The 20906-nt window shown below is 38.5% G+C and overlaps 1 protein-coding gene across 3 annotated transcripts in view; it reads left to right on the top strand.

Moving 5' to 3' along the window:
* Positions 1-15122, top strand: part of EXPH5 (exophilin 5) — a 70199-nt gene extending 55077 nt beyond the window's left edge. For 2 of the 3 annotated variants that reach the window (XM_004427363.3, XM_014785188.2), the window contains 2 exons: positions 3979-4114; positions 6353-15122. In XM_004427363.3, coding sequence (XP_004427420.3) covers positions 3979-4114; positions 6353-11703 — 5487 coding nt within the window. In that variant the 3' untranslated portion in view covers positions 11704-15122. The remainder of the gene's footprint in view (positions 1-3978; positions 4115-6352) is intronic. The other variant, XM_014785186.2, reaches the window with a different exon arrangement.
* The last annotated feature ends 5784 nt before the right edge of the window (positions 15123-20906 follow it).

Below are 20906 nucleotides of genomic sequence, written 5' to 3'. Positions count from 1 at the left end.
TTAATCATTATACTTTCCTGCCTCAGACATGCTTTTCTAAGTCCTAATATTGTAAACATTCAGTGTCTCAATGTCTGTAATAATCTTTACTAGAAATCTTATATGTGTAATTTTCTTCCTTGGTATGTCATAAATCAATCCATAACTGTGTGCATGGAGGGCATGGAATGTTTAAAGCGAGGTTCCTGTCTTCAGAGAGTTTACTATCTAATTGAAGATATATACATTAGTAAAATACTAGTAAAAAGCAACATAGTGGAAAGAACAGGGTTAGGGATCACATCATATGAGTGTGAGTAGCCAAGGCCACCATGTTTTATTCATGTGACTTGAGTAAGGCATATACCTGAGACTCAGTTTTTTCATCTGCAAAATGAGAATGATAATCCCTACTTAATTCACAAATTTGTTCTAAGGATCAAATGAGAGAGGATATTTTAAAAGTATATTGAAAACTAATAAATGAATTAATTTTGTTCAAATATAAGAGAGTTGGTACCAAATGAGTGTACAGAAATGCATTAGAGAAGCTCAGAAGTGGGAAATATTATTGTGGGAAGAGCAGTCTTGGAATTCAATTCAGTAAATATTAGTCCCTCTCTTATGCATTGATGCCATGCTGGGTGCTCAGGATGCAAAGGAGAATACGCTGCTTTCTTAGTTATTTTAGAGGTTGGTCCACTTCCAGGGTCCTGATTCATTTGTCTTTGAATGCCTGGTTTCCTAGATCAGAGTAGGGACTGAAATATGTGGTAGGGAGGAAGAGGTAGAGTAAAAGTGGAGAGAATGCAAACAACTTTGATATGACATAATAGTTGCAATACCAGAGGTGCATAAAAATACCATGGTAATTAATTCTTCTGGAGACAGTTGGAGAAGAGCTCACAGAGACAGTGATATATGAACTGGACTCGGAAGGATGAGTTGATATTTTCCAGAAGGAGAGGAGAAAGAGCAGAGATCAGGAGCAGAGACATGGAGGCCTAGGAGGAAGAGCACAACAGTTTAGAGAACTGTGTGTAAGGAGCTTGGAGCACGGAGTGGAGAGAGTTGGGGAGGAAAGGCTTAAATCAAAAGTTGGAAAAGGATTTTGACACGATTTTGCTGTGTGGAGGTGTTTGAACTTCATCCTCCAGGCCAAGAATGGGAAATAGGCTTCATCTTTGTGGCAACTTCATGGCACAGAACATTATTTTGAGGGAGATTCTGAGTCCAAGACTGAGCCCTGACAGAGGATCCCTGTGTGCTCTGGGCCCCAGAGAGATTTGCTACTCTTCTAGGTAACAGGAAACTTCAGATGCTTCCCGGCAGCTCTAAGACCTGTGCTTGGCCTCAGAAGATGCCTACCTCTAGTATAAAGTGCATTCATAAACCCATAAAAAAGCAGAGAGAAATGATTCAGCATGGGCTGTGGAATCCAACAGACTGGGAATGAATCCTCCCCTCCACCAGTGTGACTTTAAGCAAGTGATCTGACCTCTTGAAAATGCAGTTTGCTGAAAGTGAGAATAATAATAGTACCAACCTCATAGAGTTGTTAAAATAATGAAGTAAAATAACACATATAAAGCCCTCAGCCCATTGCCTACAATAATCAGTTTGTAGTTGCTGATGCTGCTGCTGCTAATAATGATAATAATATCTCACATATAGCTTAAATAAAAGTTAGGGATCTATAGAGCAGTGGTAGTGTTCAATCTTCTCTGTGTTGGCTATCTACCATTGAGTAGCAGTTACTTTTTTTTTTTAACAGTTTTATTACTGGGAAAAAGTCCTTGCTGAGTTAAAGTAGAGTGTAAATGAACTCTCCATATTATCTCTTAGCCATAGAATTTACATCTCTATGTATTGGAAGCATCCTGAATGTTTTGGGTGAGTAGGGTTGGTCTTCAAGCAGAGGATCTGGGCAGAAATATAACCAAAGGAAGTTATGTTCAGGGTCTCTAGGTGGTAGTAATCCTTCCCAGCCTAAAGAGGTTCATGTCTTCATCTGAGCTCTCAGTTCATGTACTTTTCATTTCAGTATAAATTTTCATTATAAAGGGATGTAATCCAGGAGGCCAAAAGGAATGTACTCTGGCCTACACAGAGGAAATTTTAAGTTTGTTTGGGAGTTAAAATGGTTGAGAGGCCATGATGCTTGCTATTCTCTTATCAGATGTAGCTACTCTGCACCAACTACCAGAACTGCAGATTTGGGAAGAATAGACTTATAAGATACATGACTAATTGTTATTAGCACAGATAAAGACTTGGAGAGACAGTAGGTAGGGCACAAAAAAGAATACCTGGATGTACTTTAGAGAGAAAAGAACTTAGCTATAACTGATCTGATTTCTCAAATGATTAGTTTCTGGTTTTATTACCTCCAATCAGTATCTCACTGTAGTTACGTTTTGCTTCTAATATTTGTTTACTTCTGAATTTTATGTTAGTGTATGTTAAATTAAATCCAATGACCACGGGCCGGCCCTGTGGCTTAGCGGTTAAGTGCGCGCGCTCCGCTGCTGGCAGCCCGGGTTCAGATCCCGGGCGAGCACCGCTTCTCCGGCCATGCTGAGGTCGCGTCCCACATACAGCAACTAGAAGGATGTGCAACTATGACATACAACTATCTACTAGGGCTTTGGGGGGAAAAATAAATAAATAAAATCTTTAAAAAAAATAAATAAATAAATCCAATGACCAATAAATTATCATTGTATTGTTTCTTTCTTATTAATAAATCTCCTTTGTGTGTATTCAACTATGGCTTGCCCATAAAACTGAAAACCACAAGTCAGTGAAAGTTGGGCAGGGCTTCTGTAAGAAATAACTGACCTAGATCTTGAGAAAGAAAACAGGCAGGAGTGAAAACATTAAATTGTTAGGAATGTAGGGATTAAGAGAGCCTGGGCTTTAGAATTGGACAGACCTCTGATGGAGAAGTAAAGAAGCTGGAGCTTTGAAAAGAGTAGACATTTGGTTTTAGGCATTCAAGGTGAGGTGAAATGTAATGGTGAACATCAAATGGAAAGGGAAATTTGGGGAAGAGAGGGATTCAGGGAAAGACTGGGTAGCAGAGAGAGTTGAAAATAAAGAGACTGCAACGGGAAGTGTCTGCTGGTCTTGTTCAGGCATGGGTGCAGGATGAGTAAAAGTGGAGTCATGGGTGACAGAGCCAGTCTGACAGAGGAAATGCAAATGAAGTTTTGGCAAAAGAAAGTGAAGGTGTGGGAGTAGATAATTCCTCCAAGGTTATGAAGACAAATTAAAACTTGAAAGTAGAGCAGTGATGGATTTGATGAAATCAAATCAAGATAAACATTTGCTGGTAAAGAAAGGAAAACAACTTTAGCTCTACATTATTCTCCTAACTCCTGTAAAACTAGCAATGGTTTAAGAAAAAACAGATTTATAAGGTCATACTTTTAGCACCTTTGTTTCAGAACTACTAATCAGCTCCTTATGTCTGTCTGGGAGGTTCTACCATTCTACACGAACTCTGTGAATAGAAACACTTTTTTTTTTCCCCTAAATCCATCAAGTTCACAAATCTTAAGGTCTACTACAAGCTTCAGCTAACTGGCTCTTGATAGAATAGGTACAGTGTTAAGAAATCTAAAATTCTAGCCATTGGGGCCATGGAGACAACACTCCCAACTCAGGAAATGTCAATTTCTTTCCTGTTTTCTAGGAACCTCCCTAAGATTTGTATAGTGCTGTGTAAGTTTGTAGGAATCTTTGGCAGAGAGAGACTAAATATCTTGCCTGAAGGCTCATACTCAAAAGAATTAATGTAGGTATGGAGAAGTTTGTGATCACTTGCAAATGGCAAAAATGATCAAATATTATAAGTTAAGAAATAAGTGTTTGGAAAATTGATATGCAGTCCTTAGACTAGGACTTTTAGGCTTGGGGACATCTTAGTGGGAATATGTGAGTATTCTTGCGGGAGAAGGCCCAGAAATAATATTGCATTTTCTATTTTAAAATTAGCAGGCAAAAATATACAATTCACCTCTGGAAAATCAACCAGTTGACAGTGCATTTGTCCCCAAGCCAGCAAGCATGAGGGAGGGAAGTGGCATGTCTCCATGGGATGCTTCACTGCTGGAGAATGAGTTTTTCCAAGGTAAGTCAATGCATTAGATTGCCTTTGGAACTCCCAGTACTAAAGCAAATAATAATTACAGTTTGTATTATAATGCTCAAAACATATTAAACCCTGTACTTTATTTTTGAAGTGTCTCATTTCCCTTATCTGAAGAGGATGCTGTTATATGCTATTAACACAAATATTAAAGCATATTATATTTAGATATAATCTAAGCAAATATTCTCAGACCAAGACTGACATATCTATGGAATGGTAATAATGTTTAATATTTAACCTCAGGTAAAAAGGAAATACATCCCTAGGAAATATATCTATAAAGTTGACTGTTCTTAAGAGAATTTTATTGCTCCCGATTAGGACCTAAATGCACTGTGACGAAATCTAATTGTTGTCAAACAATTAACCTTGTACAATAGATAACAATAAAGACTGAAAGAGATTCCAAAAGTACTACATGCACATGGATCTTATTATTACATAAGCATAATTCACCTTTACATAAATTATTCTGTATCCAAATAAGCTTGCCCATTTGAAAAGTGAACTCTGAAGTTATTCACTAGCTTCACCTTGAGGAACTAACTTCAATTTGCAAAGGCAGTGACATTACCTGGGCCCTATAGTTGGGACAGGTGGGGTGGTCAGTGAGAGCCATCCAGCTGCTCTGTCAGCCTAGGGACTCCCTTCAGGAAGATGGTTCTTGGCAGAGAACTTGCGTCAGAGAAAAGAGACCCAGTGGAAAATCTCTGTTCCAATACAAAGGTTTTGCTAGTAGAAGAGAGCTACTGTTTATGAGATGAAAAAAGTGACTTGGGGGCCGCCCCGAGGCTTAGCAGTTAAGTGCGCGCGCTCCCCTACTGGTGACCTGGAGTTGGATCCCGGGTGCGCACCGCCGCACTGCTTCTCCGGCCATGCTGAGGCCACATCCCACATACAGCAACTAGAAGGATGTGCAGCTATGACATACAACTATCTACTGGGGCTTTGGGGGAAAAAAAAATAGGAGGATTGGCAATGGATGTTAGCTCAGAGCCGGTCTTCCTCAGCAAAAAAAAGAGGAGGATTAGCATGGATGTTAGCCCAGGGCTGATCTTCCTCACACACACACAAAAAAAGTGACTTGACCTCTTGGAAAATAAAGAGGAGGAGCAGAATAGGAATTTTTTTTTACTTCAAGAGTAGTCAGTAAAACAGCATTGTTAATTTGGGACTCAAAGTGACATCAAATAATTTAAAATCCTGCTATGGCGATGTTAAGAGTTGTTACCTCAGGGAGGATTCCAGGTGATTTTACCTCTTTGGTTATACTTTCCTGTATTTTCTTTTATAACCATATATTGTTTTTGTAGGCAGCAAAAGACTTTATTTAAGGGGGAAAAAAAGCTATGAACAGCTTGAAAGGAAGAACAGAAATTAGAGGTTTTATTATAATTTGTTTTAAAGACAGGTTTTTACCCATTATGTAGTTTCGTTTTCTTTTTGCTTCACCTCATAGTTTGGCATTGCTTGATTATTTTATTTGTGGATATATGGAATAAATTATTTCAGACACTGGAGATAAATAATTTTTTTTTCATTAAAACATTGACAGGATGATTCTCTGAAGAATTCTTTAGTTACAGGTCCTTAATGCTGAAGATTAGTTCTTCTCCTGGCTATGAAAACTTAATAGCAACAAATTACAAATAAAATAGGGTTAGAAAATCCAGAACAAATGTCAAAAACCCTTTCAGCACCTGCCCTGACAAACCTTAAATTTTATGTGTAGCTCAAATCCATTCAAATAAGAATGTTTATAAATTAGCTGCTAAACTTTCGGTGGTAATGCGTTTTTTTTTTTAATGTTACAACTGAGAAATCACATGTTATTTACAGATTCGTTTCTATTACAATCCCCTGGGGTAAACGTAGTTGGAAATATTTTAGCTACCTAGTGACACAAAAGATGCACTAAAAGAACCATGATTAAAATTTATTGTTGGAAGACAATGTAGCTTTATGTCCTTAAGGCATTGTGGAAGGTTAACTTTGAAAAGATTTGATCTGAAAAAGTATGAAAAAGAAACTTCCAATACAGCCTTGTAAAAGTCAGACTATCTTAAAAACATAATTAAAACTGTCATCACATTTATGATAATATGACGAAGATAAAATTATAAATGATTATGTTTCTTGAAGAGGGGACTCAACAACTCAAATTATTATTAGACTGTAAAATCTTATACAAAAAAATGACTCCTATTCTCCTTTCAGTTTTAGATGATTTGGATAGCAAACTGGCTCAGGAACAATTTCCAAGCTCGGTGAATACCAGACCATCTCTCAACTACGGATCAAAAACACAATTCAGTCATTTTTACTCCAGTGGGAACAGACATGGTAATATCACAGGAAGGCACAACAATCACTATAATGAAACTTCTAACATGTCTATCTATGACATCCTAAGACCAGGAACCCCTAGGGAAGGCTTTAAAACCTTTTCTCCTAGAACAAGGACAATTTATGATATGTACAGGGCAAGGGAGCCCAGAGTCTTAAAAGAAGATTATATGCAAAAGAATACTTTTGGTAGTACTTCTCTGTGTTTCGACAGCAGGCAACGATCGGCCTCCTCAGCTACAGGGTATTTCACAGTAAGAAGCTTACATTTTCCAGCCACAACTCAAAACAAGAGTGGGTTTATACCACCAAGCCACCAGCAGAGCCCAAAGAGAACTCCTTTATCATCCATCATATGGAATAGATCAGATTCTTCTAGAGATAGGCAGAACCAGGAAGAGTTCCTAAGGGCACCATCACCAATGGAAATTGACCCTGCTGACCAGTATATGTATCCCAGGTGTTTTCAAGAGAATAAGAGATATGAATTTTACCGTTCACAGAGTGTTTACCAAAGTGTTAATTTACACGCCCCCATGGATAATGCAATGGGTCCTGACCCCTTTGAGAACTCAGAGAATATGCCATTCTACCATCAAGACAACCCATTTGCTAGGTCTTTCTTTGGCAATACCTTTGGTCGAAGCAGGGAACAGAGATATGGACAAAGTCCTTTTTGGGGCCAACAGGAAGAACATTCTTCCTGGTCTGAGTTTCATCAAAGCAGGAAAACATTCACTTCTTCTGAACGAGACTTTGAAATGATTTCCATTGAAGCAAATAGTGCATCAGCTGGCCATGGCTATAGTGTTCCTTCTCAACACTGGGGATCATTTTCTCCTAGTTACAGAACAAATATTTCCAGAGACCAAGAGGAGCCACATCCCTGGCAGTTTGATTCTCAAGCATCCACACTGGAGAGCATGGAGGTGTCACAAGGTAATGGGAACCAGTCGACTCATGTCGGCACAGCAAATATCTGCTCCATGTCTGGTTCAAGCTATCACGTCAAACCTGGTGGGTTAGAATGTCAACAGGACAGTTCTTCTATAGAAGTACATGTAAACAAAGAACCTTACTCATTTGGAATTGCTCAGACTCCAGCATCCTCATTCAAAACTTCCTTCCCCCAGATTCCTGATGACAGAGGCAATTCTCAGAGCCCCAACTTTCAGAATCCCACAGTCACTTTGCAGAAAATTAAGCCTGCCTCTCTTCCAATAAGAAGCTATACACATGTCACTGTGACCAACAGCGATTCAGTTGATTCTCCACCTCTTACTGAAATCCAACCCAATATCTTGGTCTCAGAAGTGAATAATGAGAAAGACTTGAATGAATCTGTTTTGGAAAAAGACAAACAACTAAACAGGATGGACCAGACAAACATGACAGGTGAAATACCCCAACCTGTTTCACAGACAGTAATCTCTAACCCTTTACCTGCTTTTCAAAATCCCCTCTCCCAGGACTCAGCCAAGAGCAACAGACTTGTTTTTAATGCATCTACTCCAGTAAGTTCAAAAAGGTCACCTGGAGTCATTTCCAGGAAAGATGTCTCCAAAATTAATATATCACACAGAGATAAAGTCAATGAACTAAAAAAAGATAAGAGTTATACCAGGAACAGAAAACTTGGCTCAGCAACTTCCCTTCCTTTCATTCAGGAAAGCAGAACAACATCATCTTTTCCCAGCCCAAATCAAGGTTGTCACCAGGAAGCAACAGTAAGTAATGAAGATAATTCAAGCATCATTAAAAATAACCACTGCAGCTCTGAACCTCCAGAAAAGTCTGCTATTTTAGATATCAAGGAAGAAGAGTGTACCACAACTCATTCTACCAACCGTGGCAAGTCAGCTGCCAGCCACAATATTCCAGGTGATTCTTTAGATCTGTCATCAGGTACACTACCAGATTCCTCACCATCGACTAATTCTTTCCTTGATGCTCTGGTGATCCCTTCAAAAACTACAGTGTTCTCCAGGAAAAGTCCTCCTAGCAGAGATGCATCTCTGGGAGAAAGAGAAGAAAAAGACAAGGATAGCAAGAAGCAAAATGATCAGTTTGTCCTAAACCCCTCAGAAAACCAAAAGAGTAGTGATAGTTGTGTGCCTGTATGTAATGAGGTGGTTGATGTTGTCAAACGCCGTTCACACCCTCCTTTCAGGGAGGGAAAGGGAAAAGGAAAAATAAGACAACGCATATCCTGTATTGAAAAGTTAAGCAAAATGGAAAGTAGAACACCCACCAGTGATAGCAGTAGCCTCATTGAGGTGAATCAAAGCAATTCCAAGGCTCCTGAGCTTCACACAATTTATTGTACCTTACCAAGACAATCAGCCAGTTTTCTCATCAGTAACAGGAAGTCAGAAAGTAAGATAATGGCTTCTTCATTTAGGAATGGGCCACTTCCATTCCAAATCAAAAATAATGTGGAAGATCCAATAGGGAAGCACACATCAGACAAATTCAGTCCCAGTTCTTCTGAGTCAGAAAGCAAATGTTCCAAAGTAGTTTCAGACTCAGTCTCAGTAGCCCCTGAAGCCACAGAGAGGATGACAAATATGAAAAACATTGGATCTGCTTCTGTTAGAAAAGAATCACTTCCATTCCCCATCAAGAGGGCTGTGTCATGTCCTTCAGGGGTACCACATGCCTCAGTTGGAAGAGATGAAAGAGAAAAATGCTTGGTCTCAAACATGGATGCTTCTGCTATAATGTTAAGGCCTTGGGAGAGAATCATTAACCCTCTGGAAAGTGACTCATCTGTTAAGGATTGTTCTTTAACCAAAAGACACCGCCAACAGGAATACTTTCAAGAATGCACTGAAAAGGATGGTAAAATTGCTGCCTCCAGGACAGGTATATTTTCCCTTTCAAATGAAGACCCTTTACCTTTTTCTTCAGACATGTCAGGAAAAGAAAGCGGGAAAACATTACATAAATTTAAGACTACGAGTATGTTTTCTGTTTCTGGTGATGAAGATAATGTAAAATGTCTTGAGGTGGTTTCAATATATTACACTCTACCAAGGAAACACAGCAAACAATTCTGTAACCTCCTTCAAAAGTATACACAAAATATTGATTCCCTTACGGAATTAGCTAAAGTGGAGACTGAAACATTTCCTAATGCTTTAGAAAAAGACAAACTAAATTATTCTACACAAGAGCAATCAGGAACACCTTCTTCAGAAGATCTAACGCTGCCAGTCAACTCTGCTCAGGAGAACAGCCATTGTCTTTCTAACACATCTGAAAATATGACTGTTTTACAATTAGCAAGTATTGGGCCCTCAGAACCTACATTACAGGAAATGGCTTCTATTGAGGCAGATGTTTCTCTTCATAATGGAGAATCTAAAACTAGAGAGATTTCCCCAGATAACTTAGCTAACCCACCACTTCTAGGTGATTCACAAAGCAGGAGAGTGAGAGGGAAAAAATTGCAAAATGAAACCCTGCATACTTCATCAATTCTTCAGGGAAAAAAAGTTGCGGAAAAGGAATCTGAAAATTGTCAGCAATCCATTAAATCAGGTAACAGTGGTCCTTTTTATCTTCCAGCCCATTCAGAAAATGTTGAAAATTCCCAAACTGGGAGAAGTTCTGGGGAGCATGTAGGTGGTGGTATAGCTATTACAGCCATGGGATGTGGAAAGTGTCTTCAGAAAGATATCAGTGATAGTGCCAATGGATTGCAGCTCGGGGAGGTCAGAGGGGAAATTGGAACAGATTTCCAAAAAATGACTGATAAAGCACTTTCTGACTCAGAAAGCCAAGTCTTTGCTCTTACTCCAGCTTTGCATAAACTCCAGCTTGATGAGGAGACTCATTCAGGTGAATCAAATTTAGAGAGTTTGCGGTCTGAACCCAGGGAACTACTTCAAAGAAGTCAGGAGGTAAATATGACAGAGAACAGGAAGGCTAAGGATGAAATGCAGAAGTTGGCATGGGATCAGCCTTTACTTCCTAGAGGAAGTAATAAAAATAAAACCAGCTTGGATGACCTAGAAAAAGGGAAAAATAGATCTTCAGTTAAACACAGATTGGCAGCCATGTCCAAAGCAAGCAGAAAATTTCCAGCTAAAGATCTAAGCCCCAGAAGACATGTAGCTACTATTTTCCCCAAAAGTGGCAACAGTTCTGACTTTGGTGGTTTATCTCTTGGCACACCAGAGTGCAACCCACTGTTCCCTGAGCCTACTCCAAAGTCCACAGACTCCACAGATGAAAGCAGGTTTAGTAATGATGGAATGGATGTGGAGAAATCTGAGAACCCTCTCCAGGTTACTGTAATATCCAACACAGAAGCTTCTACACACTTAAGCATTCAGAAGTCAAACAGCATGTCACAGCCACATCAGAATGAGTTTGAAAATATCTCAGAATCACCAGCAAAGTATGAGAATTCTAAAGATGTAACTGTAGCTCAGATTTTGGAAAGTGAGTCGGAAGCCCTGGCCCAGCCCACCATCACCAGCCTCAGGGAAGCAGACTTCTCTGACCACCCTTTTCCATTCGAGACTGCAGAGAAATCAATAAACATTGGGGTGGCCAGCTGTCAGCAACAACAAAGGAGTGCTTCCTCTCTCGAGTGGGAACCTGAGCCACATCCCTATCGTTCAAAGAGTTTAAAAAGCATCAATATGCACAGTGATCTGCTACGAAAAAGTCATCCTCCGAAACTCAGGGAACGCCATTTTTCTGAAAGCACCTCTATTGACAATGCCCTGAGTCAACTGAGCCTTGGGAATGAAGTCTCTAACACCAGTGGGTACAGTCGAAGATTCAAATCTTTTTCTGAACTTCCTTCCTGTGATGAAAATGAAAATTGGGCTTTGTGTAGCAGCAGGACAAAAATGGGTCCCAAGTCTGCAACATCTATATCCAGACCTATTGACTATGGAATTTTTGGGAAAGAACAGCAGTTGGCTTTCTTGGAGAATGTAAAGAGGTCACTCACACAAGGAAGATTATGGAAACCAAGTTTTCTTAAGAACCCTGGCTTCCTGAAAGATGATGTAATTAACTGTTCTAACCCATCGAAGTCATCAAGCTCAGATTCTCCTAGCAATCAGATGCCAGAAGATGGCTTATCTCCAAGTGCACCACTTAATATCTATGAAGAGGATCCAGTGGACTCAGACTGTGACACAGACACAACCACAGATGATGAATACTACCTGGATGAAAATGACAAAGAGTCTGAACTGTGAGGCATTTTCAATAAAATGCCTAACCTTTTCACCAAAAGCTTGTAATGGAAATAAAGTATAAATGTGTATGTCCATAGGAAGGACAGATATAAAAAGATCTAGTTTGTGCAGTGCTAGCTCTGAAACAACCCAAATTCTCTCTTTTTTTGTCCTCCACACCCTACATATACATTTCCTGAATTCTAAAGTAACGCATTCTTGTTTTGAGGGATTCGCTGCTGTTTTCTCCCTCTGTTTTTATCCTTGGCCTTTCTCCCCACCCTCTAACTCAATCTCTAATTCACTGTCCAATGTTGGCTTTCTGCTTTACTTTCCACCTAATTTTTTTACACCTTTCATTGTAATTTACAACCCTGATAGCCCATGCATATACAAAACTTGTTAGTTACCCAGCACAACCGCAAAACTCTGTATTGCCTCTTCTGGTCCACACGCCATACTCATGACATTAAATAAAATGTAGGAATGATGACAATGGAGTAAATATTATCATCCTGTTTGACTCATTGACATTTGGAGGTTTAGGGTTTGGGTTTTTTTTTTCTTTCAAACAAAGATAAGGGAATTTTCATAAGGACATCCTGTTCTATCCATAGTGGAGCCAGGGAGGCACATGTTTGAAGTGCTTGTTGAGTTATAGATGAGGAGCTGAGTCCTAGTAAGCCAAAGAACACTAGTACTCCTAAATTCCCTTGCAATAGTTTGCAGAAATTGGGTGAATTGTTAAGAGCTGATTTTTAATCAAGTCAAGGACTTGGGCCAGGCAACCTGGCAGTACAGAAGGTGGCTTGGCCACAGAATTTCTGCATAGGAAGAAAACATAACTGAGGGGTGGAGATAAGCAGACCTCTGTTCATGAGACTGACATCCTTGCCGCAGCTCTCTCAGCAACTGTTTTTTTTTCCATTTCTCCAGAACTATCCATTTTTCTATTTTCTTTATTTGCAGGATAGAACACTTCTTTCCATGTGAGGCACTTTAGTCACAAGTATCAAGTGGTAGCCTTGGCCAAGTCCCTAAAATGGTGCCAAGTCAGATCTGACACGCTGGGATTCGCAGGCTTCTTTGTAGGATCATTTACCAGAATCTTGGGAAATTATAAGGCAGAGCTTCAGGGGCTAGTCACTATGATTTTTTCAATAATTTATCCAGACTAAATAACTTCTCATACCCACTGACAACTTGCCTAACTCTTTAGTTGCCGTGCAGAACTGGGAATTTCTCTCCTAATCAGGATAAAGACCAACAGATGGCGGTGAAGATAATTTGCTAGGACTCCAGAAAGCGTGCCACCTGGATCTTAGTCGTGTGGGTCAACATGAGTGGATTTCATCGTTTGGTTTATATTTGCTTCCTGACCTAATTTTATTTTCCTTTTTTTCCACCTAATCTGTTTCGTCCACATAAATGAAGGATAATGATAGGTGTTGGTGAAGTACATAGAGATCTAGAACTGATGAAAATGCAAGAAAGAACTATGTTATTATTACCCTCCTAATCATTGCCTTGCCTGGAAGCAAAATGCCAGGACTAGCTTACATCGTTCCCATGAAGCGCAAAACTACTGAAGACGCAGTAGCTGATGTGAAAACTGGTCCTTAAATCTGTAAATTATTTTAAACTTAAGGCTCTGACCGATCTTGAGTTCAAAGAGGCTGATAACGGAATTTTAAATCAACTGTTCTAAACTTTTCCATTTAAATTTGTATAGTAAAGAATAAATTTTATTCTTTGTTTTATGTATGTTTGTAAACTCTACCTTTACCTTTTTTCTATTTACCTGATTATTTAAGCAAAATTTTCGTCAACAATGGCCTGTGTTTTCAATGTAATTTTACGATATTCAGAGTTAATATTTTAATATTAAGATTCTTGACTTTTTTTTAATGATCAGCTTGCGAGTTTCTATTTCAGTAAATACTCCGAGTCTGCATGTATGTTGCCAAGGGTCAAATGAAGTTAGCTTATTTTTCACTAAGTTCAGGCTATATCAACAGTTAGGTAAGTTAAGGTGAGGATAAACAACTACATTGCGGCCCTGATTCTCTGCACTAGAATCTACTATATGAATTCAAAGGGAATCGGTGGCCAATACTCACTTGCACTATTTGTAATGTTTGCTTGTTGGTCTGACTCAAGAATTAAGGAAACAGAAAATTCATGAAAATAGCACCTTCTATAGTTTTATACTTTTATAAAACACTTCGTTAAAGAAGTATAGCAAATTTCTATGTATTTTAACATACAAAATGCTGCTTTTTAATATTCGTTTTTTGGTATAGCTATAGTAATTTATAATAGTCATTTTTATACTAATAACTTGTTTTCTAAAAGATATAATCATTATTAAAATAAATCTTCACGTAAGTGGAATAAATCATGAGGGAATCAATACTAATAAGTACCTGGTGAATTATTAACTTTTTTAGATAATGGACTTCTATAACCATAAATTTTACACTGTAAAGTCTATTTAAAATAGGGCTTAATGAGATTATTTTAGTTTTTAGAGACTTCCTTGTAAATAATTTACCACCTGCATTGTAAATACATTAATCTTAATAAAACTCCAACTGCCACTAACAAGGTTTTGGCTGATGATAAGCTAGTAAAAGCTACTTTGTATAGGAGGCAAACGTGGGCCTGTACTGGAGGTGGTGAAACAAAGTCCACTTAGGTTATAGTGAAGATGGGAATCAAATTGGAAAATCCACACCTCCATAAAAGTAATATACTCCATTGACTGCCAGAGAGAGCAAGAGGCCTTATTGCTAAGAGTTTATTGTTTATACTAGTAACAATGCTTCAGAATATACCATTTAAATGTACAGTGTAAATATGTAAATATTTTACTTTCCAAGTAAGTTTGTGAATGTATTACCACATAGGGGCTCTTTGTGACTGGCACTTCTGTGTTTCTGAAACAAATAAACCTTAAGCACTTTTGTTAAAATTTTGTCAAATAATCCTTTATGTACTTGTTCTCAAACCTGTTCTCTAGATATGAAATGTGTTACAAGGTGCAAATTGAAAACAATGTCTGTGTTGAAATAAATGATTTAAATAGATGCACTGCTTGACTTGGTTTTATTCCCATCCTCAAAGGATTATTTTTAAATGTGAAAGTTTCAAGAAAAATACAAAAAGGAGAGAGGAGGAGAAAAGTATTCAAACAAATCTTTCTGGTGTCTGTTGAATGAGACCAGCCATATGAGTAGTTTTTAAAAACAGTGACTTGCTTCTCTTTTCTTCTTTCATTTGTACCCAAAAGCAACTAGCCATCAAATGGAGATCAGTGTGCCTGGTTGCACAATAGAGGAGGAATGAAGAAGGTCTGGCATTTCTCTCTGAGGGTTCCCACTTCTATAGAGGAAGAGGGAGCTACATGGAGTTGAGTCATCCGTTGCCCAGTAGCAGTGATGAAAGATAAGCAGGTCTTTCCAGTTGAAACACAAGAAAAAAAGTGTTAATTCCTGCTAAACAAATTAATTAATAAATTTGTACTAATCTTTTATCTTTTCTAGAAAAGCAACCCAAAGCCACTTCTGTACCAAGGACAGGAGAGTATCGTCACCTTGAATATAGACAGTATTTTATTCAAAATATTTTTACTGTCCTTTATTAAAATTTAAAATACATTGGATCAGCTAGGATTTTTAGTTGTAGAAGATACAATTCACTCTAGCTGGTTAAAATAGAAAAGGATTTATTTAAGGGTATATACTTTGCTCACAAACATATTGGTAGGGCTGAAAAAATAGATATTAAGCTGAAATTCCAAGACCCACTCCTAAAACCATGCTGCAGAACTGGACTGCCACAGGAGCTGCTGTCTCTGTCATGACTAGGAAGATGCAGAATTAGGAAGTTGAGTGAGACAATACACTGAATCACCATATTCATTTGCCCCAGAAATTACTCCAATAGAATTAAAAATACAAGTATGTACAGACTTAAACGTAAGAATTTTTATTACTACAAGGTTTGTTGTGGCAAAAAATGAAAACAAAGTGAACACCTAATAAGAAATGACTGAATATATTATGGAACATCCACATATGTAATATTATGAAACCGTTAAAAAGAATAAAATAGAACTATATAAATTGACTTGGAAGAATTTGCATGAGGTATTATTGAATGAGAAAAGCAAAATCTCATTTTTGTAAAGCATTAACCAAGAAACCTGCATATGCATGTGTACATATGGAGGGACATACTAGCCTATTCTGTTGCTTTGCTGCCAGCTGGGGCTTGAGGGGTATTTCAAGAACAGCAGAGAAGAGAGAGAAGGGGTAGCCAAGAGCCCCCCCAAAAAGAAACACCAATATATATATAGAAATATATGTGTGTATAATTATGATTATATTCATGCACTTAGAATTATATGTCAGTTGGTATACAGATAAGAAATTAAAGGTAGTTTTTTTAAAGTTTTACTACCCAGGAGAATATCTAATGTTATTTCCTTTTAAAAAATTAATATTTGTACTTGATTCTATGAAACATTGTGTTTTAATAAAATAAATGCTAGCACTAATTTTCCCTCTAAGCCCATGCTTTCTTCCCCAACCATCCTTTCCAGATTATGCTATCATTTCAGTCTAGAGTAAACTCAGAAGTACCTCTAGAAATGTTTTGGAGGTATGTAGTGGATACTGATATGATTGTCTTCCTGGTAGACACTTTTTCCTTTTCTCTGGGAACTCTATTCTCTGACACACATCACCACCACATGTTCACTGTGGAAGAATCGATGTTTTTAGACAACTCCAGAGTCTGAGCACAGTTGATTGCTTCAGGGATGAGTGCCTGACTCAGGCTAGACAAATGACTAGTCATGCTTTGGGAGGAAATACCTCTATATTATGAGGTTCTGAATGCAAGTTAATATTTAAACCAATTGTCTCACAATCTAAAACCCACCCTAGGAACTGTAATATATGGGAAGGGCAGGTACTGAGTTTATATCACCAGCACCTTGCAGAATGCATAACATAAAGTGGGTGCTGAATACATATTATTGAAATAATTAAAATAAATTTTTATGCATTTTATGGGACCTAAGCTCATCTAATCCCATGCAAGGTTTTTACTAATTAAAATTTAAAATGAGACATTTAAAATGAGACAATTCTCTAAAGTCAAAAGAGGAATTTATTAGAAGGAGACAGGAATATCCCAGAAACCAAGGGCAGAGATGCCCTTCATAAACTATACCAAGCCTGTATAGTGCACTGTATAGAAATCACAGAGAGTTTTCTATATTTCTCTTCCATTTTTAGTCTACAAGGCAAAAAATGGTGAAGTTTACATTGCTTGTGTTTAAGAGAACAGTCACAAATTGAAATCTCTTACTCTGATTTTAAACTCCCAAGGAAAAGATTCTGATTGGTTCAGCATAAGGCAGATCCCAAACTATGAGCCAATCAACTGAGGCCATGGGTTAAGGTCATGTTTTACAAAGCCTTCTTGTTAACTGTGGATTGTGGAGTAAAAAGAGAGGAGTAGTTACTAGAAAAGGTAGAAAAATTACGAGCTGAGTGGACAATCAATAGCTGTGAATTTTACATAGCTTTAACATGAAGATTCCAGGGGCCAGTGCAATTCATAAAATTATACTCAATGTCAACCTTCCAGAGTCACACATAGTTTACAGTTCTATGTGTCTGAGATTGGAACTCAATATAGAAACGATTGTGGAAGGGAATAGAAATTTCTTGAAGTGTGTCATTTACTTCAAGTTTTGTGCATGACATTTCTCCCGCCCCAATGCCCTTCTCCCCGTTTTCCTTGGGCAAATTCCTATTTGACCTTCATCATTCAGCATAGATGCCATCTCTTTCAGAAGGCCTTTCTTAATTCTCCCAATGTTAGGTTAACTGGTCCTCATATGGCAGTACTTATGTTGGGAGAGGCAATCTGCTACGGGCCCTAAATGTCCCTGAAAATTTTTGCTGAGTATGCCAAGAATGTAAGTCCTTGACCACTCTTTACCCCTACCATTTTCCAGGGTTGTGTTTGCAGCAAGCAACCTTGAGGAATGAGATAACTTCTCCCCACTGACAAAGAGTAGGCTTAATTTTCCTTACAGTAGTCCCCTCTTAGCAGCAGGGGATACAATCCAAGTCTCCCAGTGGATGCCTGAAACCACAGACAGTACTGAACCCTATATATACTATGTTTTTCTTACACATATACCTATGATAAAGTTTAATTAATCAATTAGGCACAGTAAGAGATTAACAACAATAACTAATAATAAAATAGAACAATTTTAACAATATACTGTAATAAAAGTTACTGTAGATCTTAGCAACCTCAGCATACGACTTTTTCTTTATTACGTCGAGAACCTTCACTTGTTCACTTACAGGAAGCACTTACTTTCCAGCTTCATTTTGGCATATCCAAATTGCCAGCCTCACTACTCTTGCACTTAGGGACCATTATTACTTTATTTGGGGCCTGTAAAATAAGGATTACTGGAACACAAGCACTGCAACGCTGCCCCAGTCGATCTAACAACCGAGAGAACTACTAAGTGACTAACGTTTGGGTAGTATATATACCGTGGATACACTGGACAAAGGGATGATTCACATCTCAGGCAGGACGGAGCCACATGGTTCAACATTTCATCTCTCTACTCAGAATGGTGGGCAATTTAAAACTTGTGAATTGCTTATTTCTGGAATTTTCCATTTAATATTTTCAGACCAAGGTTGACTTTGGGTAACTGAAACCAAGGAAAGCAAATCCACAGATAAGGGGCAACTACTGTACTCTAAAAGAGGTAATCCCCTAAACTCTGTGTGTGTCTCGTAACGCAACTCACTTCAGGCATCCATGACAGGCCTTTTGCATTGTTCCTACCAGACTTGGGGGGAAGTATTAATTTGCTAGGGCTGCCATAACAAAATATCACAGACTAGGTGGCTTAAACAATAGAATTTATTTTCTCACAGTTCTGGAGGCCAGAAGTTCAAGGTCAAGATGTGACAGGTTTGGTTTCTCCTGAGGCCTGTCTCCTTGAATTGCAGATGGCTGCCTTCTCAGCGCATACTCACATGGTCTTTCTTCTGTGTCCAACCGTTCCTGGCATCTCTCCGTGTGCCCAAATTTCCTCTTCTTATAAGGACACCAGTTAGATTGGATTAGGGCCCACCTTAACGGCCTACTTTTAATTTAATCATCTCTTTAAAGGCCCTATCTCCAAACACAGTCGCATTCTGAGGTACTGGGGTTAGTGCTTCAACATATGAATTATGGAGGAACACAATTCAGCCCATAACACGGGGCATGGGGATCCTACACAAACCAATGTGAATATCTAGCTACTGCTTTTGCTGTAAGTAATAAAGTTCTTTGTCTCTGACCCAGGAGTCTTTGACAGCAACCATGAAACAGTAACAGGCTAACTTGTTAGCTTGTAAGTAGGGTAAAATCTCAGGCCCTGCACAGTTCTTGACACCTGTATTTTAGTGTGCCACACTATCACACTATTTACACTGACTCTTTGTCTTCTCCACTAAACCACAGGAGTTGAAGTGAAAGTATAATGTCTAAAACATAGCAGACATTGAATAAATGTTTGTTGATTGAATGAAATTTGTTTTATGATAAAGAATCTTGTCAAGGCATTGGTTGATCTGAAGGGATTTGCTTTTTAAGATATGGATTATGATGAGAAAGAAAACAGGTTGGTATAGATTCAGCATTGCTAAACGAGTGTCCAGATACAATTATGTGGCTTCCTTGATATGTTCTCAAAAAACTGGGTGTTACTACAAGTGTTATAATTTATTAGGCCGTACTTTGCTATCATCCAATACCAGCTAACTCTCAGATTATTTCTCTGGAAATTTTTTAAAGTTTGATTTTGGAAGGTGAACAAAATGTGTTCCACACAATTTTTTTAAAAGTGATAGCTAGAGCAGAGCAAAGCTTTCAATTTAAAGCACACAAACACCCGCACAAAATAAAACTTAGCAATGAAACTAATACTAAATATTGCTACACTTTAGCTCTACAATTTACCAGTGATTTACTACCAGTTCCTGAAAATCTTCCCAAAGTACAAAGAACACTGTGTACAAGCTCTGCTCAGCAGTACTAAAATAGGTCAAGAGAACTGGTAAAAATGTGAGAAAGATTTTGCTCTAGTAAAACTTGGTCATAGCAAGAATGCTGACTAGCCCAATTAAAGCCAGGAGATGAACAGACGGCTCCCCAGTGCCTGATTCCAGCATTTTTGGATTGAGAAAATGCCAAGAGGGCGTAGAAAACCTGTGCCCATTCTGGGATGTGATTTCCCCCTGGCTCACACAGCCTGATAAGAATCTTTATTTCCTTTGAATACATTCAAACAGTTGATGCAAATAATCAATAACCAATCCATAGATAAGAAAGACAGAGTGATATTTATTGCTATGTAATGAGCCATGCTGAGGACTAGCCCAGAAATGTTATCCTCCCCAGGGATGATGGCACTCCAGAGAAGGGTGGTTTACAGCATGGTCATATATCATTTCAGAACAAAGACCATACATCAAGAAGGACAAGAATATAATTTTTTTTCCCCCCAAGTCACAAGGAGATGTTTTGCTGCAGTTTAGCACATACACAGCAGGTCAACTTGACCTTGGTTTTCTGTGGAGAAAAGCTTATCTTCAAAGACATACTGGTATTGGCGTCAGAGAAAGGGAGACAATCATCCCTATCTTTAAAGAGTGCATTCTTGGCTTTGGGAAAATGTTTGAAGTAGATGTACAAGGCATATTTGGTGGGCTATAAGTCAGGCTGCTCTGGGAAAAATAAGTTTTAGGCTGAATCATATTTAAACCAGAATGCCTTCCCCGTATACCTCAATATGCAAAAACTTTTTATTCTTATTCTTATCAAAACCATAAACAGGTAAAAGAAGGAAAAATAATTAACGAGTGTGAATAAAATGGTCAGAAAAGGCAGGCACACAATGACTCCTAGTTCTTAGGGCCACTGTCAGTCTCTTCCCGGATCCAACTCCCAGCTTCTAAAGCATGGCCAAGACCAATTATTCCTCATCAATTTTGGGGGACAGGAGCTTCCTGACTGTGAGGTGAAGCTCACCCACGAAGCCCAAGGCAAGGCCTCGACCCTGACTTCTGCTACCGCAGTCCCCAGCTCCCCGCTCTTCCCTTGAGACTTGGCCCAAACTATGT

Source organism: Ceratotherium simum, chromosome 7 (assembly GCF_057802395.1).
Source record: "Ceratotherium simum simum isolate JZ-2026a chromosome 7, ASM5780239v1, whole genome shotgun sequence".
Lineage (NCBI taxonomy): Eukaryota > Metazoa > Chordata > Mammalia > Perissodactyla > Rhinocerotidae > Ceratotherium > Ceratotherium simum.
This window is presented reverse-complemented; position numbering and strand designations above follow the sequence as displayed.